General features: G+C 36.8%; 2 protein-coding genes across 3 annotated transcripts; one reads left to right on the plus strand and one right to left on the minus strand.

Annotated features, from left to right (window-relative positions):
- The first annotated feature begins 1,223 nt into the window (after window positions 1-1,223).
- On the plus strand, window positions 1,224-2,459 carry HVA22F (HVA22-like protein F). The gene is made up of 5 exons (XM_089143252.1): window positions 1,224-1,333; window positions 1,418-1,444; window positions 1,557-1,679; window positions 1,793-2,042; window positions 2,152-2,459. The coding sequence occupies exons 1-5, from the start codon at window positions 1,287-1,289 to the stop codon at window positions 2,176-2,178; spliced, it is 474 nt and encodes a 157-aa protein (XP_088999378.1). The 5' UTR covers window positions 1,224-1,286; the 3' UTR covers window positions 2,179-2,459.
- Window positions 2,460-4,785: 2,326 nt separating this feature from the next.
- LOC149026137 (uncharacterized) lies at window positions 4,786-14,359 on the minus strand. 2 transcript variants are annotated; one of them, XM_089146393.1, is made up of 4 exons: window positions 14,095-14,359; window positions 13,148-14,000; window positions 5,231-8,379; window positions 4,786-5,127 (listed from the first exon to the last, which is right to left on the minus strand). In XM_089146393.1, the coding sequence occupies exons 1-3, from the start codon at window positions 14,124-14,126 to the stop codon at window positions 5,233-5,235; spliced, it is 4,032 nt and encodes a 1,343-aa protein (XP_089002519.1). In that variant the 5' UTR covers window positions 14,127-14,359; the 3' UTR covers window positions 4,786-5,127; window positions 5,231-5,232. The 2 variants fall into 2 exon arrangements, with proteins under 2 accessions (XP_089002519.1, XP_089002518.1); XM_089146392.1 differs by having other exon boundaries at window positions 4,786-5,135.
- Between the last annotated feature and the right edge of the window lie 3,228 nt (window positions 14,360-17,587).

The raw sequence follows: 17,587 nt of genomic DNA on the forward strand, positions 1-17,587 counted from the left end.
TTTCACAAACATACGTACGCATCATACATTTTCTGTTGAATATATGGAAGCATTAAGACTAGAAAATGTGTGCCTTTCTCTCTCTCTCTCATCAAATCTGTGAATTTTTTTGGGTAGAATCATCAAATCTGAGATGGAAGGCTAGAAAAACGAAGAAAGAAAGAAAGAAAAAAAAAAAAAGACTCGTAATTCCTCTTTGAGGCATTGTTCTGGAAACGACAAGTACTGGGCTGTGAAGGTGTGGGTAGGAGCAAGAAAAATTAATGATGAAAGGATAGAATTCGAGGACGCCCAGAACAATTTTTGGTATTCTCTATCTAACTTGGTACTTATAGAATCCTGCAGTAGGACAACTTCGAAGATATGAAATATCTGATGGATCAATAAAAGGGATCAGAAGGTGAGCGTGGGTCACTCTCCTCTGGAAAAGACCAAACTAGCAGACCCTGGTACATTCTGATTCTTTGTGTCAAAATTTAGTATACACTGTTCAATAAGAAAAGTGATGAAATTAGAACTTCACATTCAAGCCTTGAAAATGGCAAGTACTACTCTAGCTTGCTGATCAGGTCTTCACAGGAAAAGAATATCTGAAGCCAATGTACCTCAGATTTCTTGGGCTGATACCGTATTTATTTTCTTTACAACCCAGATGACAGATTGTTTAGGTCTTCAGGTAGATTCACGGAAACTAGCTAGCTGGCTATAAACTAGCTAGATTGGCATTGGAGGAAACCTAGCCATTCCTTTTGTTCATGAAAGTATGAAACCACCTTAAATCTCCAATACTTGAAACGAAAAGCCTTGTCAAATTACTTAATAGATTGGTTTTTTTATTCATAATGATAAAAAAACAAAACTATATGTGCTTAAAAGTTAAAACCCTAAAGATGAATCCAGGTAAAACATTGGTTTGGGCCCTATATTTTATTTTCTATCTCTGCACAACATAGTGAAAGAGGAGATATTCTTTGATTACTTGTGCAATCAACCTCTATGTTAAGGCTTCTGGGTGGCAAGCCAGATACAAAGTAGAGCCCATACGTAACGTTTGGTGGGTTCTTCACTCTTTCCCCACCATCATCCCATGCACGTCGTCTTTCTAGTACTTTTCCTTTTTCTTTCTCTTTCTATAAGTCTCCTTATATATTTCCTTCTTGCTTGCGCAAAGAAATGCTTAACGTACCAGTTGACCCTTTCCATTCTCTTTTAAACCCTAGAGCATCTCCTGCTTCTCGTCGTATCATCAGAAATCAATTCGTAAAAGCCAAAAAGAGAAGAGCATAATGGGTTTCTTTGGAACTGTTGCGAGGAATTTCGATTCATTGGTCGGGTAGGTGAAAATCTGATATGTACTTGATTATGTTCATGAGTTTCAGGTCTTAACGCAGTGATTGTTTTCTGGTTTTTGATACAGACCTGGAGTAATGTTGGTGTATCCATTGTAAGCTGCCATGCATATTCCATAATTAAATGAAATTATTTCTTCTATTTCTTCTTCTCCGTTCCTTTTCTCCTTGTTTCTGTAAATTGATGAATGGACAAACCATGAACAGATATTCTTCACTGAGAGCGATTGAGAGCCCTTCAACTCTGGATGACCAGCAGTGGCTAACATACTGGATTCTCTACTCTTTTATCACACTATTTGAGCTCTCTTGCTATAAAGTTTTAGCTTGGTAATCAATTGATGATGTTCATTAATTTACTGATAAATATACAATGAAACTGGTTTTTTTTCTTTCTGCATGTAATAATTAGCTTACTGATCATCATGTTTTACTGTTTAAAGGTTTCCACTTTGGCCATATATCAAACTTGTATGTTGCTTGTGGTTGGTACTACCAATCTTCAATGGAGCAGCTTATATTTACGAGAAATATGTGAGGAAGTATGTAAATATTGGGGGATTTATTGTGAGTGAGAATTATCCTGAGGAACACCGCAGAGTTATGCAGATGATGAGCCTCGATGCCCGAAAGTCTGTCGAGCGATACATTGCGAAAAATGGACCGGAGGCCTTCGACCGGGTTATCAAAGCGGTATGAGATCTACAGACTCTGAATAACAAGACCCTATATATCTTTCTCAAATATCCATGGAGGCTTGGAAACACTAAATAATTCTTATCTTGTTTTGTCATATTTGCAGGCTGAAAAGGAAGCAAAGAGACGCTAGAGAGACCAATTCTTTCCCATATTGAGTCTTAATCACACAGAGACCTTAAAACATCTCCTCAGATGGAGGGCTTCTGCACAATATGTATATGGGCTGTGATATCTTACTCTTTTTTAAAGGCAGAAGTACATATAATCAACAATAATGTTCTTGTCAAAAGAGACATCTTCATCTGATTTCTAGTGCAAATATTTCTATACAAATGTTGTAACATTTTACTTTGACATTTCAATCGAAAACTGAACCACCGTAGATTCTTCATGAATATTAAATTCCATCCCTTTGGCATCATGGGTTCATAAAGAGTTACAAGTCATGCAAACACTGGCTTTGTTATCTGCTGCGCTGCTTTTTTTGACTTCTAAGAGTCACAAAGATCTAATTAGGTGAATGCATGCATGTGCTAGCCACTAGCAAATAAGTTAACTTCAATTTAAGCTTTTCTGAACTGTTCATGGAAGGTTGACATTATCCTTTCTTCATCAATCAGTAAACAAGGTTCATGATCAATCGTGACCCATCCCATTATCAACAGAGTAAATATTAGCAGTTGCTAACTTCTCTCCTTAGGACTTGGTTTGATCTTGTTGCCGATTCTCAGCTTTGTGTTGTATTTCCTTTTGCCCTAGCCTCTAGGTTTAACAAAAGATATATCCATCGAAGTAAATTTTCATCAGCAATGACCTATGAAAATTTTTCTCTTCTTCTTTATGGAATTACCAGGAAAAAGTAAAGTCCCATAATCCATAAAAATCAAGATCCATGATCAGGACTAGAACTTCTCTCTGTATCTATATATATATCAATTTAAAAAGTTAAAAGCTTTTTACATAAATGGCGGTCGAACTCGAGGAGAAAAGATGAAAGAGACTAATAACTTTACTATTGTTCTTCATCATGCTTACATAATCAGCGGATCAACATACAATCAGTGTCTTTTTCAAATCTTAGGCCTCTCAGATGAGATGTTACTTTCTTCTCTCCTTGATTAATTTTGATGGAGACTAGATGGTTTAATCAGAAGGAATAATTCTTTAAGAGCCCTTAGAAACCAACCATAGTATTTGTATTGCAACTTTTTATCCTCTTGGTGGGATTCCCACTATCTGGGAACATTCTGATATCATCCAATTACATGCCACTTTGAGCCAAAGACCCATCTTTACTGTTGAGTGAAAACTACTTTGGATTCTTTTCTTTCCTCTTTTCCATGAAGCATTATAATGGTATCTCAATTCCTTTAAAAAGTCTATGACCTAATGCATTTAAAAAACGTTTGTCCTTTGATCATATTTCAAGTGGGGACTGCCTGGGACATAAACATACATGGGTTTTTATTCTTTTTAGTTTTAATTTTACTTTCTGTTTGATTTTTTTTTCTTCTTTTTCCTCTGATGAGTTGAAGTTTGATTGGATTAAATTTAGATATAACGGTTAGCCAAGTTAAAATATTGTCCTTGCAAATAATAGCTATAAATTCGCAATTGGGAGGATTCAAAGAGAACAATGTTTGCTTAGCTTTCATGATTCACTTAAGCATTAAATTTCTAGGGTCTTTATTGTTTGAGAAGTAGGGTACGTTTATAGCCATCTGCAAGATGCTTTATCTCGCAGATATAAACATATAGAAAAGTAACGTACACAGTTCAAAATGCAATGCAATGCAATCCAAGTCAAGTTACATTTAAGAAACGAGTTTCTGTTGAGCGTATAGTAAGCAAAAACATATATGAAAATATGAATGGTTAAAAAAGGGAAATGTACAACATGGGTATTACTTTTACATTGTATAAACTACAAATAGAATGACCCAGAAAATAAATATTAATAATAATAAAGATAAACCAGCGGTTCAGGTTTGAATGTGTATGTTTCGTATAAGTAATTATTTTCATATTTCGTTCAAATAGGAAATCAACGAGTATGAAATTAACCATTCGGTGTAATGTAAATTATAAAGTGAAAAATTGTTTAGGTGGTCTTACGAATCTTACCTATGAGAGAATGAGTCATCATTTGAGAAGGTTATGAAGGAGCTAAAGAAGAGAATGAAGGAAAAACCATTTCTATTAAGGTGATAGAAGCTACTGTAGGTGGAGTTGAAGTAGGATATGGTACAGAAGCAAAAATCGAAGAAAAGGAAGAAGACTGCATTAAAGATAGAAAAAAATAGCAGGAAATGATAGCCACGTAACGACTTTATGAAGGTTAATTAATAAAATATCTTTTGGTGTTGCAAAATAAAATAGAAAAATATACCCATCTCAGAATTGATAGAGATCGGTAAATCTCAATTTCAACAGGAGAACAGTGTTTTCTTTCCCATACAGGAGACGTTTTTCCGCATCTCAATATTATAATGTAGTTTTAGACATGTTTTCTCTTTAACAAATTTACTATGGAAACACAATCACTTGTACAAAAACCAATTGATAAAAAATAGAATTAGACCTATATTTTTGGCCGAAATAGAATGCATGCTCTATGCTCTATACAGTAACGTGAAACGAGTCCCCAAAGTATAACAGTAGTCTAAAATATGTCAAAGCAGAGCATTAAGGATCTTCACTTTGTTAGTTTTACCAAAACTAAATCAGAAGGCACTTGTTCATTCCTTGACATTCACAAGAATATTATCTCACTCTACTACGTAACTTCAGGTAAGAATAAAATACAAAATATTTTCACATTGTCAACAAAACATCAATAGTCTTGGGACATAAATTATTGTTTCTATAATATCACAATTCTTATACCATTAACTGATTACCTGACAACGCAACTGACTCTAAAGCATAACTCAATGAGACATATTTTTTGAAGCTTAGATAGATATTATCAATCACATGATTGGAGCTTTCTGATTACTCAAAAAGCTGGACTTGAGAAAGTCATCCCCCATTAGCCATCACATGCATGCTAGAGCACTGGTTCCCTTCAAGTCTTTGACTGGATACCTTACAAAAAAGAAGACGATGAAGAAGAAGAAATTATGAATCACGAATTTAATTCTGAACCAACAGTATAAACCACATGAATAATCTGAACTTACTCTCAGAATCTATATATTGCAGCTGACTTTTGAAATTCTGAAATCTTATCAGAATTAGTAACTGCTTCAAAAGGAACAGTTGAATGAGTTGGCCTAGGTTGATCATGATCCATGTTATGACTTGGCTTTAGAATGTGCTTTGTACCTGCACTAAGTTTAATGGGACCTGCTCTGATGACACCATCCTGTTTAAGACATTTAAGACACGATGTATCTCTGAATCCAGCTTTTTGAATCTCCGGCAGTGAATGTCCTAGGCCCCTAACTTTATCCCTGAATGCATCAAAGTCAGTTACTCCTGTGTCACAATTTGCATAGCAACTGTTATCAGATGAGCTTCTGAATCCACTGTGTTGAATCTCTGACAGTGAACGTCCCAAATCCATAGTATTATCCCGGAATTCATCCAAATCAGATACAGCTCCAATACAATGTGCATAACCACCAACATTTATTCTTTTATTGAATTCCCTCATAGAACTTGGATCCCCTTGAATTTTCAACTTAGGTTTCTTCATCACATTTGGTGAATTACCTGCTTCATCTGCAGGCCTCTTTTTGGATAACTTGACACTCTCAGGAACTATAAGATTGAAGTGTTTTGATTGTTCCCCATCCTTGTCTTCCACCTTATTTCTATGGCTTGCATTGATGGCAGAAGTAGGTATGCATCTTCGATGAGCTCCGATGAGTTCAGGGTGGAAAAGGAGGTTAGGACCAGTTAGACTCTCCTTGCGAGATTGAAAGGAGATGGCATCGTGGGGATAAGATACCACTGATGTGTTATACACAGGCATGGCTGAAAAATTAGTTCCCGAAATGGTGCATGGGTGATCAGCAATTGCACCAGAATATAACTGAGGAGAAGTGAGGTTTGCTTCTTTGAGCTGTTTTGCATTCAGAAGCCATTGTGGCAGCTTCTCAGAAGAGCTATCTGGCCACATCTGTTGAACATTTGCTTGACATTCCTGATTTACTATAGGAAAATGGAAAGCAGAGTTCATTCCATTAGGTAGTCTCTTGTTACAATTGACTTGGGCAGAATTCAAAAGCATATGCTGAGAAGCAGCATTGAAAGAAGTAGATTCTGCACTTGGTACCTCAGAACTCCTTTTTAAAGACCCAGTCCCAAAAGTGGTGGCTTGCTGAAAATTGGAGTTCTTATTTAGTAATGCATGGAAAGGTAGAGGATGCACCAAAGTATTTAGCTTGGCACTGGCATTTTCCCTGATCAATGGGAGACTGTTCTGTTGTCTTGAACACATCTGCCAGTTGAGATATTGGTGAGAAAATGCAGGATCTGCAGATTTCATTGGAAAAGTACTACCAACGGATGGACTGCTTTGAGTTTTCAATGAAGGAATAATGGTTTCTTTTGGTTTTCCTGAATGGTGCAAAATCCTTTCCTGCTGAAATTGCCTCTTCAATGAAGGATTGTCAAAGACAGTGGGGTTAAAACGATTCTCTGTAATGGTTCCAGCAGCTCTCCAGCCATTTTCTGAACCTTGGACATCCTTGTTATTTATGCCAACGGTAACATCTTTGCCCATCAACCGCATTGTTTGTCGATTAGCACTCGGAAACATGCTGCCCAAATTCCTCTCATGTTGAATCTTTTCCCTTTCAGTTAGGTTCTGTGTCTGGTGATTCTGTCTACACCTTTGGAAAGAGAAGTCTGTGACTTGTACGTCTGAAACCAACTGACAGACGGAGTGACTGTTCCTCTGCACAAAATCTTGCCAGTTGACTTCTGGTTGTCCAATATTTCGTATTTCACCAGTAAGTAGTTTAGATGATAAAGATAATTGAGAGCTCTCTTGTTGGTGGTTCTGCATGGGAAGAACCTTAAATTTGTCATTTAGAAGTTCTGCCTCAACATAGTTCTTATCTTTCATTCCCTGGTAGTTAGCAGGACTATTTGGCCGCACAAAATTAAGCAGTTGGAAGCTGCTGGCAGAACCCTTTGTTGCACTTGGCTTTATGTTAAACCCCTCTTTGCCACTTGAATGCCAAGGGATAAACTCACCTTGTGAATTAAGAGGGAGTCCAATAGAATTGTCCATAACATATTTGTCACTGAGTACAGATTCTCTTTGCTTCTTCCACTCAACTGATGAACATATGTTTGTCATTAGTTCTTGAGAAGATATATGATGCAATGACTGGTAGAGCAAATCACAACCACTAGGAGTCTCTTTGGATACTTGTGATAGAAATTGACATCTCTCACTTGTTTCTGCACTCGTTTCTGAACAAGAAAATGAAAGCTGTAAAGATGCATTAGCATTTTCCAGTGAGGTCGTTACAGCAAGCTCAGCAAGGTTTCTGCCAGATTGGGTTACGCTTTGAACACTCTCATCAGCTTGAGATTCTGAATTGGGTTTGAGACTCTCTGTCAGAGTAGATTCAACTTTTGGAATGCTGGCAGAAGAAAGAGATTCATCTGAGTTGACTTGATGATACATATGCAACTGATCATTTGAAACCTGATTTAGGTCAACAAATCTGTCTCTGCAATATTCTTCTTTATCTTGGCAGCCCTTATTACGTGGACTTGGAATCACCATCACGGAATCATTACTATGACCACGACCCAAGCTAGTATTTTCGCGAGATGATTGACTGGAAGCTCTGGAAGAAACATTACCACCAGCTCCATCTAAAGCCGCTACAGCAGAAGGCAAGTCTGTATCTGTTTCCATGGAGTCCTTCATGGGTAGAGCAGCCATGATATCTGAAGATTCCCGAGAAAGGCTATGCAGCTGAGGACACTCGGCCGAAGAATACTGCATCTTTGTTGGTCCTGAAAACCTGACATGACTGTCTGATTGTTCAACAGGGCAACAGTTCATTTTATCACCTAGAGAACTGCTTATGGAGAAGTTATTTTGTACCAAAGTAATTTCAGCACAACTCTTCAGAGTGCTATGACCAGGAAATGGATCCTGAAGTGGTTGCTTTGCGGGTAACTTAGAAGTTTGCACAACCTTGAGTTTTTCTTGTGCAGCTAAACTTTTCATCCTAGATGGTTTCTTATGGAGAACAGTAGCATATGGGGTCTCGTTTCTAGACCTCTTATCATGTAAAGAAACCTTCTCATGTCCACAAAAATCAACTGGAGACACAACTTTGGATTTATGAATTTTATCCTGTTTAAGAAAATGTATGATGCCACATTAGTACAACTCATTGAAATTGTCAGCAATGTTAAGTTTCACAGAAACACTGGAGCATCATAAGCTACTGAAGCTACATGGTAAGACAATAGACATGAAAAGGGGGGAAGAAAAAAAATGATGCTACCAACAAACACAAAAAATTATACATCACCATCCTCAGATGTGTTACCACCTGCTAGAGTTCCAGGTTGGAATAACCATGGAAGGACATCATGAAAAAGGGTCGACAATAGCATTTTCATAGCTCCATATGGTAATGCACCTTAGTGAGCAACCTCACTATTATATATTTTAAATTCTTAGAGAGTAAACATTTGAAGCAGTTACTACTGAAAGAGTAAATTGTCCTATTCATCTTCAACAATAGCAAAAGGAGTATCCAAAAGCAAAACAAATTGTTTCTAGGTTCTCCATTCTTCAACCAGCTTGGCCAAGACATGGGAAGCCTTGACTCAATCAACAATCAGATACCTCTTTAGTCTACCTTATGCTGTTCTACAAGACAAATGGTTGTAAGTAGTTTATATGAACAAAAGTGAGGAAAAACATGAGTTCCACTTTAATATGTCACAATTGAATATCTCTAGTCTATCTAAAAATCAGACACTCTTTTTCTGGAAAATAAAAGAGTTACATTCTATTTCTAGATGGGTGAATGACAATCAGCAGCGACCAAACTGAAGTTCTAAGAAAAGGAGGTTCATGATTTCTCACAAAGAAAACCTGATTGTCGATGCCAATATTTACCAATTGACTTGGCAGTCGCCAAAATACATGGCCTTTCAGTAATTTTTTTGGCAAAACCATATCAAATGTAAGCATATGGAGTCATCACCAAGGCCCTAATGTCCCATGCTTTGTAGGCTTGCATCAGAGAGAGGGCTAAGGGAGAAAGAATCCCTTGTAAGAAAAATCATCAGCAGCATTGCTGGAGTTTAAAAAATAAGCAATTGTAAGGCACTCAAAGCTTCTGATTCCCTTGAGATTTGTCTCAGTAAAACTGTTTTTCACTAATTTTGAATTGAAAGTGGAAAATAAATGATGGGCCCATTAATTTATGTCAATCAATAAAAGTAATCTCAAATAGAACATTTTCATTTGAACTTTTCTCCTGCAGCAAATAGGCAATGATAGCTAATTGAAGGAATACCTTTTTGGGGGTGAAATTCAAGGAGTTAAACTACTAGCAGTTAGGAATTCCTTAAGTAATTTAGTTCCCACCCCATAGTAACAAGCTACCTTTCCCAAAAAAAAAAAAAATACTAGGAGTTAGAAACTTTCTAACACCATTTATTTTCTTGAAGTAATAATTTTAAAACATAATGGTTCCTTTTCTTTTTTTCATATCAGCAAAAGAAATTCCATAATTATCCACCCCCCCCCCCAAAAAAAAAAAAAAAAACTCAATATACGTTAACTTTTTCTTGATTCTAGGTCACTATATTTGTAGTCAGATAGATCAACCAAGTAATATGGGACTAAACAAATTTGAAAGTCAGATGTTCATCACTAACTCACACGGCACCAATCAGCTCAAATGTTGTTCTGTCATACCAAACGGAACACATACTGTCCCCTAATCTTTTCTATAAACACTCCACTGTGTCTTTGTCTTTCATGTTTTTATTATTTTTTTTCTCTTTGCTACAGTATCAGATCAATAAAGACACAAGCACCGAGTTTTAGGAGACTGCCTTCTCATTTGTACTTTTTAACTTTAATCAACAACTACAGATACATTTAATGAAAAAAAGAGTCCAAGAATAAAAGAAATGTTGGACAAGAACTCCCAACACAGCAAGAAGCTCCCGGACCTCCCTGTCAGAATGCAACTCACCAACATCTTCGATGATTACCTTGTAGCCTGAAATAGTAATGCGGCTAGGAAAATACAAGCTTCCTTAACAATCATGTGGAATGCCTTCATGCTACATCAATCATTGCATGGGCAGTTTGGGAGTCTTATTGCTTGCCATATTGATCATTAAAATTTTCCTTTTCCAGTTTGCAACTTATTTAACCATGATCACAGACCATATCTAGTGGACAAATTTAACTTTTATAATTTTAGTTATACTTATGTGCAACACTAAATTAAGTCAACATGCTGGCAATCATATTTTTCCTATGACAAGGATTATTATATTTTTGTTTACCAAAAATATAGAAATATGTTCTAAAAAATACAAAATTGAGAATCAAACATTTAAAGGAAAATAATATATTGATTCTTGATGAAGTTACATAGCAGATAGGAAGAAGCCAGTTTAACACAATTTGAAAACCTCTTAACTTCAACGATAAGCAATACTAAGTGACCTGGAAATAGGGAAAATAATCTCAAAATCTAATTTTAAAGTTAAATTTGAAAAAATAATTACTGTTATACCTAAGAGTTATTGAAAGGTTGAAAAAAATGTAGGCACTGAAAGTATTTAAATGGATTTAGTTATATAAGGATGAAATCTTATACATGAAAAGATTCCGGACCATTTAACTCCACTAGTCTCAGGTTCAGCCATCTCAAAGTTATCAGAAAGAAATTCTATTCAGTTCACCATAGGCTGTTAAATTTTTTTTATCTGTCCATAATATGTTGGTACACCATGAAAAGAATTTAATACAGTTCACCATTATATGCCGGTTCAAAGATTTCACTGCTACAGCTTTAAAGAAAATTCAAGGCTTTTGCTTTGCTTGTTATCTCACCCAAAAAAAAACCAAATAAACTTACTGGACAAAATAACTACACTTCTAAAAGAATCATGGCTCAGCTGAGTAAAAGAAGGCAGTGATTATAGAACTATCTCAGATCTTTGCTCTATTTCTCACTTCTTATAAGATTTGGTGACTGTTATTTGCATGCTGGCATCTCCAGTTAACATGATCTTGAGATCACCAGCACTAAATAAAACAGTTTACATAGATCTAACTTAAAGAAACAGTTAAAAGGAAAAAAGGACAAGACCATTTTTAGCACAAAACAGTCCCTAAAATTACCATATATAAATTTGAAACAGCAAGACAAGCATGAAATACATGTTCCGTTGTAAATATATATCCAGTATAAACCGAACCATTCTAGTTAGGGGTGGTAGTATCATTACACCTGTTGTTTACCCAACCTTGGAAACTCAAGCTAATCAACGTCAAACGAAAACAGAATACTGGCTTTCTTGAAAATAAAGAATTTAAGCTCAAGAGTTAGAAATAAAACTGGGCAAAATGAACGATAGTACAGTAGCTTATATGCCCCCTTCCCCCCACCAAAACCAAAAAGTTTACTGTGGCCAATCATGCATTTTATCCTTTCTATGCTTATATCATGCCAACAGACTTACTATTCAAAAATTAAAAGGGAAGAACAAGCCAGAGAGAGAGAGAGAGAGAGAGAGAGAGAGAGAAAAGAGAGATCTTAAGTCCCAGCTTCTTACTCTGACTGTGTGTACTGTGTTCTTAGAGCAAAAGAACTATCGACTACAGAAGATGTTCTTAGGCCGACAAGATTACAAGAACTAGTCAAATACTGAAATACTAGAATAACGGTTGACCAGTATTCCTACAAGGTCAAACGTTTATAAGTAAAATTATAAACATGCTAGCTGCCTTAATCGCATGACCATTTTTTGTCGCAACACTGACCAAACCAAAGCAGCAAAGGCGGATAAGCTAATAGGAAAAAGTTATAATTGAATCGGGTCATGATTTTGTCTAAATAAGGTGATGCGATCGACAAAATGCTTGGCAAATACCCAGAACATTTGTCGATCGAAGACATGTTTCAGTATTTCTTATAAAGCAGAAGACATGCTTCGATATTTCATGCAATGTCATTATCCATGCGTTACTAGTGCAAACAACAAAACTCAACTGCCAGCATCCGCCAGTGGGGAAGCTTTATTCCGAGATCATTAGAATTTATTCCTCTTGATGGAACACACGAAAAATATTCAAAGACCATCCATCTACTTTTCAGTTCCGCTGCAAATTAGATCGTAAACTCCAAATGCGGGCATAAACAAAAAGATTATCAGAATCAAATTCCTCTCGTCCTATGTTTGTTTCTTTTATAAATTTCACTTCCTTCATCTTTTGTCCACCCGTCAAGCTGATTTGATACAGGAAAGTTCAAGAATCAGGAACAAAAGAACTCTCCAAGAGAAACTACCCAGCTTATTTCGCCAATATTGCATGTGGTGAACACCGAATGTGATAGGAGCAAAACTAGCCACTCGATGAAATTCAGGTTATTCTACAAAATTATTCTTGTGAAGGCTAACGGTTTTTTCATTTTGCTCAATTATCTTTTCTATTTTCTTTGGCTTTTGGCTTAAACCAAGGACAGCTTCCTCCCATCAACCCAACCTCTAGTCCGTACCAGACAGCTGGTGCAGCAGGCACCATTCCACCGAGTGCTCGATATTCACGGAATGGAACCCCATCACCTATCTACCTGGTTCTTTTAACTTTTTTTTTCAAATGAAGAGAGTTATGTGATTTACAAAAATTAAGCTAGTACAAAGACATCGCATCGCTTTCATCTTCCAAAAATTGCAAACAGTATAAACAGCTTTTTTAGTAGAAAGCGGAAAGAAGTAGAGGAGAGAGAGAGAAAACAAAACAAACGAATATCAAAAGTGCCACATCAAGTTCCGTAAAAACGAAGCAAATCAGCGATTTCAAAAAAAAAAATTGACGATATTTTCCAAAAATAAATAAAAAATAAATAATCACTCACCTTCTTCATCACTTCCGAAGGAGTAACCCTGCTTGTCGTCCTTGATGATGTAGTGACAAATCCACCGTCAATTATCTTCATCTTCTTTTTCTTCTTCTTCCTCATGTTCTTCAGCTTCAACGTCGTCCTGGTGGCATCATCTCTCAAACAATTCTTGTTCTTTTCTCTCTTCTTCTTCTTCTCCGTCTGCTGCTCCTTTCCAACAACATCAAATAATGTTTTCTTCAATACTTTCAAATTAACTTTCTCTTCAGGAACCACCACCGGTGGAGTTTCATTATCGATCTTCGCAGCTTCGATCTGTGGAGAAGCAGCGAAGATCTCCATAATAGATCTTCTCTTCCTCGTCTTCGACTTTACCTTCGTCGTCACCGCCGTTGTTTCTGTAGACTTTCTCATTTCCAGTTTCCGCTGGTCCACCTTAGACGTCGTCTCGGCCAAACAGTCATCTATATGCGCGTTCACCGCATTCACAGTAGTAGCCGTGAAACTCCGACAAACCGGACAACTCATCACCAACTTCTCCTCGTCTCCAGTCACCAAAACCGGAAGCTTTCCCGAAACACATCCGTTTTTGTCTCCAGCGATCGACTTCTCTTTCTCATCATCCTCCGTTGCTTCTAGAATCTTGTCACCGTTTTTGTCGTCATCATCATCGTCAAACTTGTTAGCAGAAGAATTAGATGATTTAGACCTCATGGCCTCCATCTCATCCTTCCACCACCGATATTTAGGGCATTTCATCGACGGAAGTTTCGCCGCGAGTTCCTCTTTCTTCATCTTCTCCTTATTGTCTATATGGAACGGCCAAGACTTCTCCACATTCACACTCCTCATCTTCGAAGCGTACCTTCTGAACCAACAACAAATCATTCGTTAAAATACCATAAACCTGCAAAAATCTTCAAAATCAGAAACTAAAATTAACGACTCTTAGGTCCTACTACCTGATCGAGAAGCCTTGGATAGCAACAGCCATGGAATCTCCTGCTCCAGAGAAAGAGATCAGATAAATGAAAACCAACTCTTCAAGCAAGAAAAAGAAAGAAGAAAGCAAAACTCGTCGATCCAGTAGATGTAGCACTCTTCATCTAAGATTCGAAATCAAATCCACAAATTTGAATCCAGCGAGATAAGAAGGAGAAGCTCCGGTGGGGTTTGGGCGGGGTTTCCCATTTTTCCCGCTCGCTTGGTTCCGTGCAAGAGAGAGAAGTGGGGGACATACTAAAGGGTAAGGAAACTACTAAATTAATATAATTTATGGCGGGTGATATGATGAGAGCGACGACCGTAGATTTTATCTAATCTCCTTTCCCTACTTTTTCACTTTTTTAATATAAATTCCGATGTGTCGTACATGTCATGTGTATCATCGTCATACAAAGCATTCATCATCATCCATCATAAAGTATGATAGAAGAGACATACATGGGGGCAAGGATAGCGACATAGGGGCGCAACCATGGGGTCTGGGGCCGGTCTCCCAGAATCCTTGTCAAGTCGATAACGACATGATTCCAGAATTTTATTTTAAACTAAAATAACAAGGAAACTTAAAAAATAAAAATTAGTGAATATTAAAATCAATTAAGAATTATTTCAAGTAGTTGTTTGAGCCTTTGAGGTTTGTTAATTTATTTCTTTAATATGGAATTCGTTTCTTGCCCGCCATCCCCATGTTTGTTTGTTGAGGATTTTTGGAAATATTTTAATTCTGATTATTTCCATTTTTATCCCCAGGAAGTTAAACCTAAGAAGACGTGTTGATGGGAAATCTGGTCTTGATTCTTGGTATTAACGGGTGAGCTTTAATTAACAGAGAAAATTTTGGGAAGATAAGATGTTGTAGGTATAATCACAAGAAATCTTGTTGGGAAAACCACACGATTCTATATTAAATTAAGCAAACACCACAACAAAGTGAGGTTTTTGTTGAAAGTTAAGAGAGAGAGAAAGAAAGGAAGAAGAGCTCACCGCCTTACTGTGAGAAAGCCAAGGCAGCAGAAAACGAGGTTGTTGTCCGATCACTTTCCCCTTCTACACCAGCTTGTTTGTGTTGGTTCATTTGCTTGGGTTGAAGGAGTGAGTTTTTTTCCTTGGAGTAAGGACTCAAAGCTATCAGAGAGAGATGGGTAGTGATGATGATGGGTGTTGAGTGGGTGGGTAGATAAAGAAGTTCTGGGTTGTGGTTGTGGGCTGAAGGTAGAATATTGAAGAAGAGATGACGCAGGAGATGAGAACAAGAAGCTGACAAAGAAGACAAATAAAAACAACAATCGAGAAGAAGGAGAAGGAGAAGGAACAGGAACTCATGAAAGATAATATATATATATATCAGCAAGAAAGAGGAAATCGAGTTGACTGTTGAAAGGGAAAGGTTTTGGGTTAGATGGTGAGTGTTCTGTAGTATTTGTTGGGGAGGGTTAAGAGAGAGAGAGAGGGAGAGCAAGTAATGTTGAGAGTGAAAAAAAGCAGAAAAGGACGAACAAAAGGTGGTTCTGTGACTTCTGTCATCTCTGTGTGTTGTTTGTTTATGAATGAGAAAGTAGCAAGTTAGCAGATCGGTACACATGTCACCTTGCTGTCTCTCTCTATCTGTGTAAGACTGTGTGCGTGCCTCCTCTCCCTTCTCTCTGTAAATTGGATTTCTATAATGGCAGGAAGGACTGAAAATCAGGGTTTATAAGCACTTCAGAGTTTGAGAGTTTTAGCGTTATTAATATTATTGCACATTTGCACTAACTATACAGAAAGCCTTCTGGAAAACTGAGACATACGGATTAAAGACAAGAAGTAAAAGATGACTGGCTCAGCTAGCCAGCCCATCTGAGTTCCATGTTCCTACATCTCATTCCTTCCTCTTAGGGAAAAAATTTTAGTTTTACCCTTTTTTTAGAAAGCTGCAAGGCCAAGAAAAGAAGCAAACCAGAGAGAATAGCGCAGAGATGTAAGATAAATGAATTTTGCAGTGTTAGCAGAAGATGTGCCATGAAGTTTTTAGGTTACTTAAAACTGACTGTCAGGATTCCAGAGGTATCAAAAGCTCGATTACCAGCAAAACGTTTATTCCAGGTAACCAAGTCTTTCTATAAACAAGTTTACCATTAATCATTTGTAACATCTCCGTTATAAGCAAAGAGAGAGACTTTGCAATCCCTGGAATGGTTTTCTTCCCAGACACTCAGACATAGTTGTTTTTCTCATAGAAGTTGATGAGTTTTGGTTTTAGTTTGACGGATTAGTTGATTAATTAATGAATATTATATATTTGAGAATTAAGGATATAATTAGCAAATTAAGTTACACCATAGCCTTCAAACCACTGCAATAATCAATAACATTCTAAAAGTGATAATGTGGTTATTCACCCCTAACAACTACAACAACAATCATGGAGCCAAACAAAATCCCTACATCAAGTACACTGACACAGTCAAAATTTTCAGCTCTAGAGAGTCAAGACGTCTGTGTGTCTATGTGTTCAATCAGAGAGAGAGAGAGAGAGAGGAGCTCCTCACAGGAGGGTTTGGCTTGTTTTGATTTTTTCTTTTTCCTTTTCCCTGTAATAATCAGCTTAAGGGTCATAATGAGTTTCTTAAGGCCCAAATAACACAGAGGAAGCTGGTGAATCTCAACTGGAATTTTGGAGAATCACAAAAAACTGGAAGTGATTGAGGACTGAAGCTTCAGGAGAATAAGGCAGAAGCCTGCAAAAGTGGGGTACAAAGAAGAGTTTGACAGATGCAAATCACTTCATCTTCTAAAACCAATTTGCTTATAACTATTGCAAATATTAGCTACCTCTCTCTTTTGCCATGTACTTTGATTTGAAAACCGTGAAGTTAGTAAAAAAAAATTTCTCCAAGTTTTCTTAGCCATGGTGAGTCAGAATTCATTTGGTACACAGCCCTCAATATACATGAGATTGTTTAGGTAGGAATGTAGGATACTAGAAAGTACAAAAATACAAACAACAGAAGCTTCACCCTCTGCATTTCATCAATAAAGCATTCAATCAGAAGTCCAAAAACTAAGGATAACCTAGAAGACTAAAAATTAACACTTTGTCTACGGATCTACCAGAAAGCTCTACTCAAAATTTGTGTTTCCTCCTATTTGTCAATGCAAATGTACTTTTCTTATTGAAAATATGACTAGCTACTAGCTAGTAGTATTCTCAGACTATGAAATTTTCCTTTTCTCTTCTCATTACGTTTTCAATTGAATTTATAAATCCTGGTTTTGAGGATCACTTTCACTTAATTTTTTGTTGTCTACATTAATTCTATTTTCATGAGAACAGCAAGTTGCATATTAAAAGTGACTTAAAAGTTAGGAAAATTTAGACTTATCCACCATGCAAACAATGCATTTTCTCCTTCTTCTTATACATACTTGTAAATCTTACCATGATATAAAAGATCATCTAAGTAAATTGAT

This window comes from Hakea prostrata, chromosome 2 (genome assembly GCF_041222555.1).
Source record: "Hakea prostrata isolate BN-2017 chromosome 2, UWA_Hpros_2, whole genome shotgun sequence".
NCBI lineage: Eukaryota > Viridiplantae > Streptophyta > Magnoliopsida > Proteales > Proteaceae > Hakea > Hakea prostrata.

Bases quoted from the DNA above. Each gene is read 5' to 3' on its own strand.
- HVA22F (XM_089143252.1), top strand. From the start codon at position 1,287: ATGGGTTTCTTTGGAACTGTTGCGAGGAATTTCGATTCATTGGTCGG. The intron at 1,680-1,792 runs GTAATCAATTGA...TACTGTTTAAAG, and splicing joins TGCTATAAAGTTTTAGCTTG to GTTTCCACTTTGGCCATATA. The intron at 2,043-2,151 runs GTATGAGATCTA...TCATATTTGCAG, and splicing joins TCGACCGGGTTATCAAAGCG to GCTGAAAAGGAAGCAAAGAG.
- LOC149026137 (XM_089146393.1), bottom strand. From the start codon at position 14,126: ATGGCTGTTGCTATCCAAGGCTTCTCGATCAG. The intron at 14,001-14,094 runs GTAGTAGGACCT...TTGTTGGTTCAG, and splicing joins ATCCAAGGCTTCTCGATCAG to AAGGTACGCTTCGAAGATGA. The intron at 8,380-13,147 runs GTGAGTGATTAT...TTTCTTAAACAG, and splicing joins CTTCGGAAGTGATGAAGAAG to GATAAAATTCATAAATCCAA.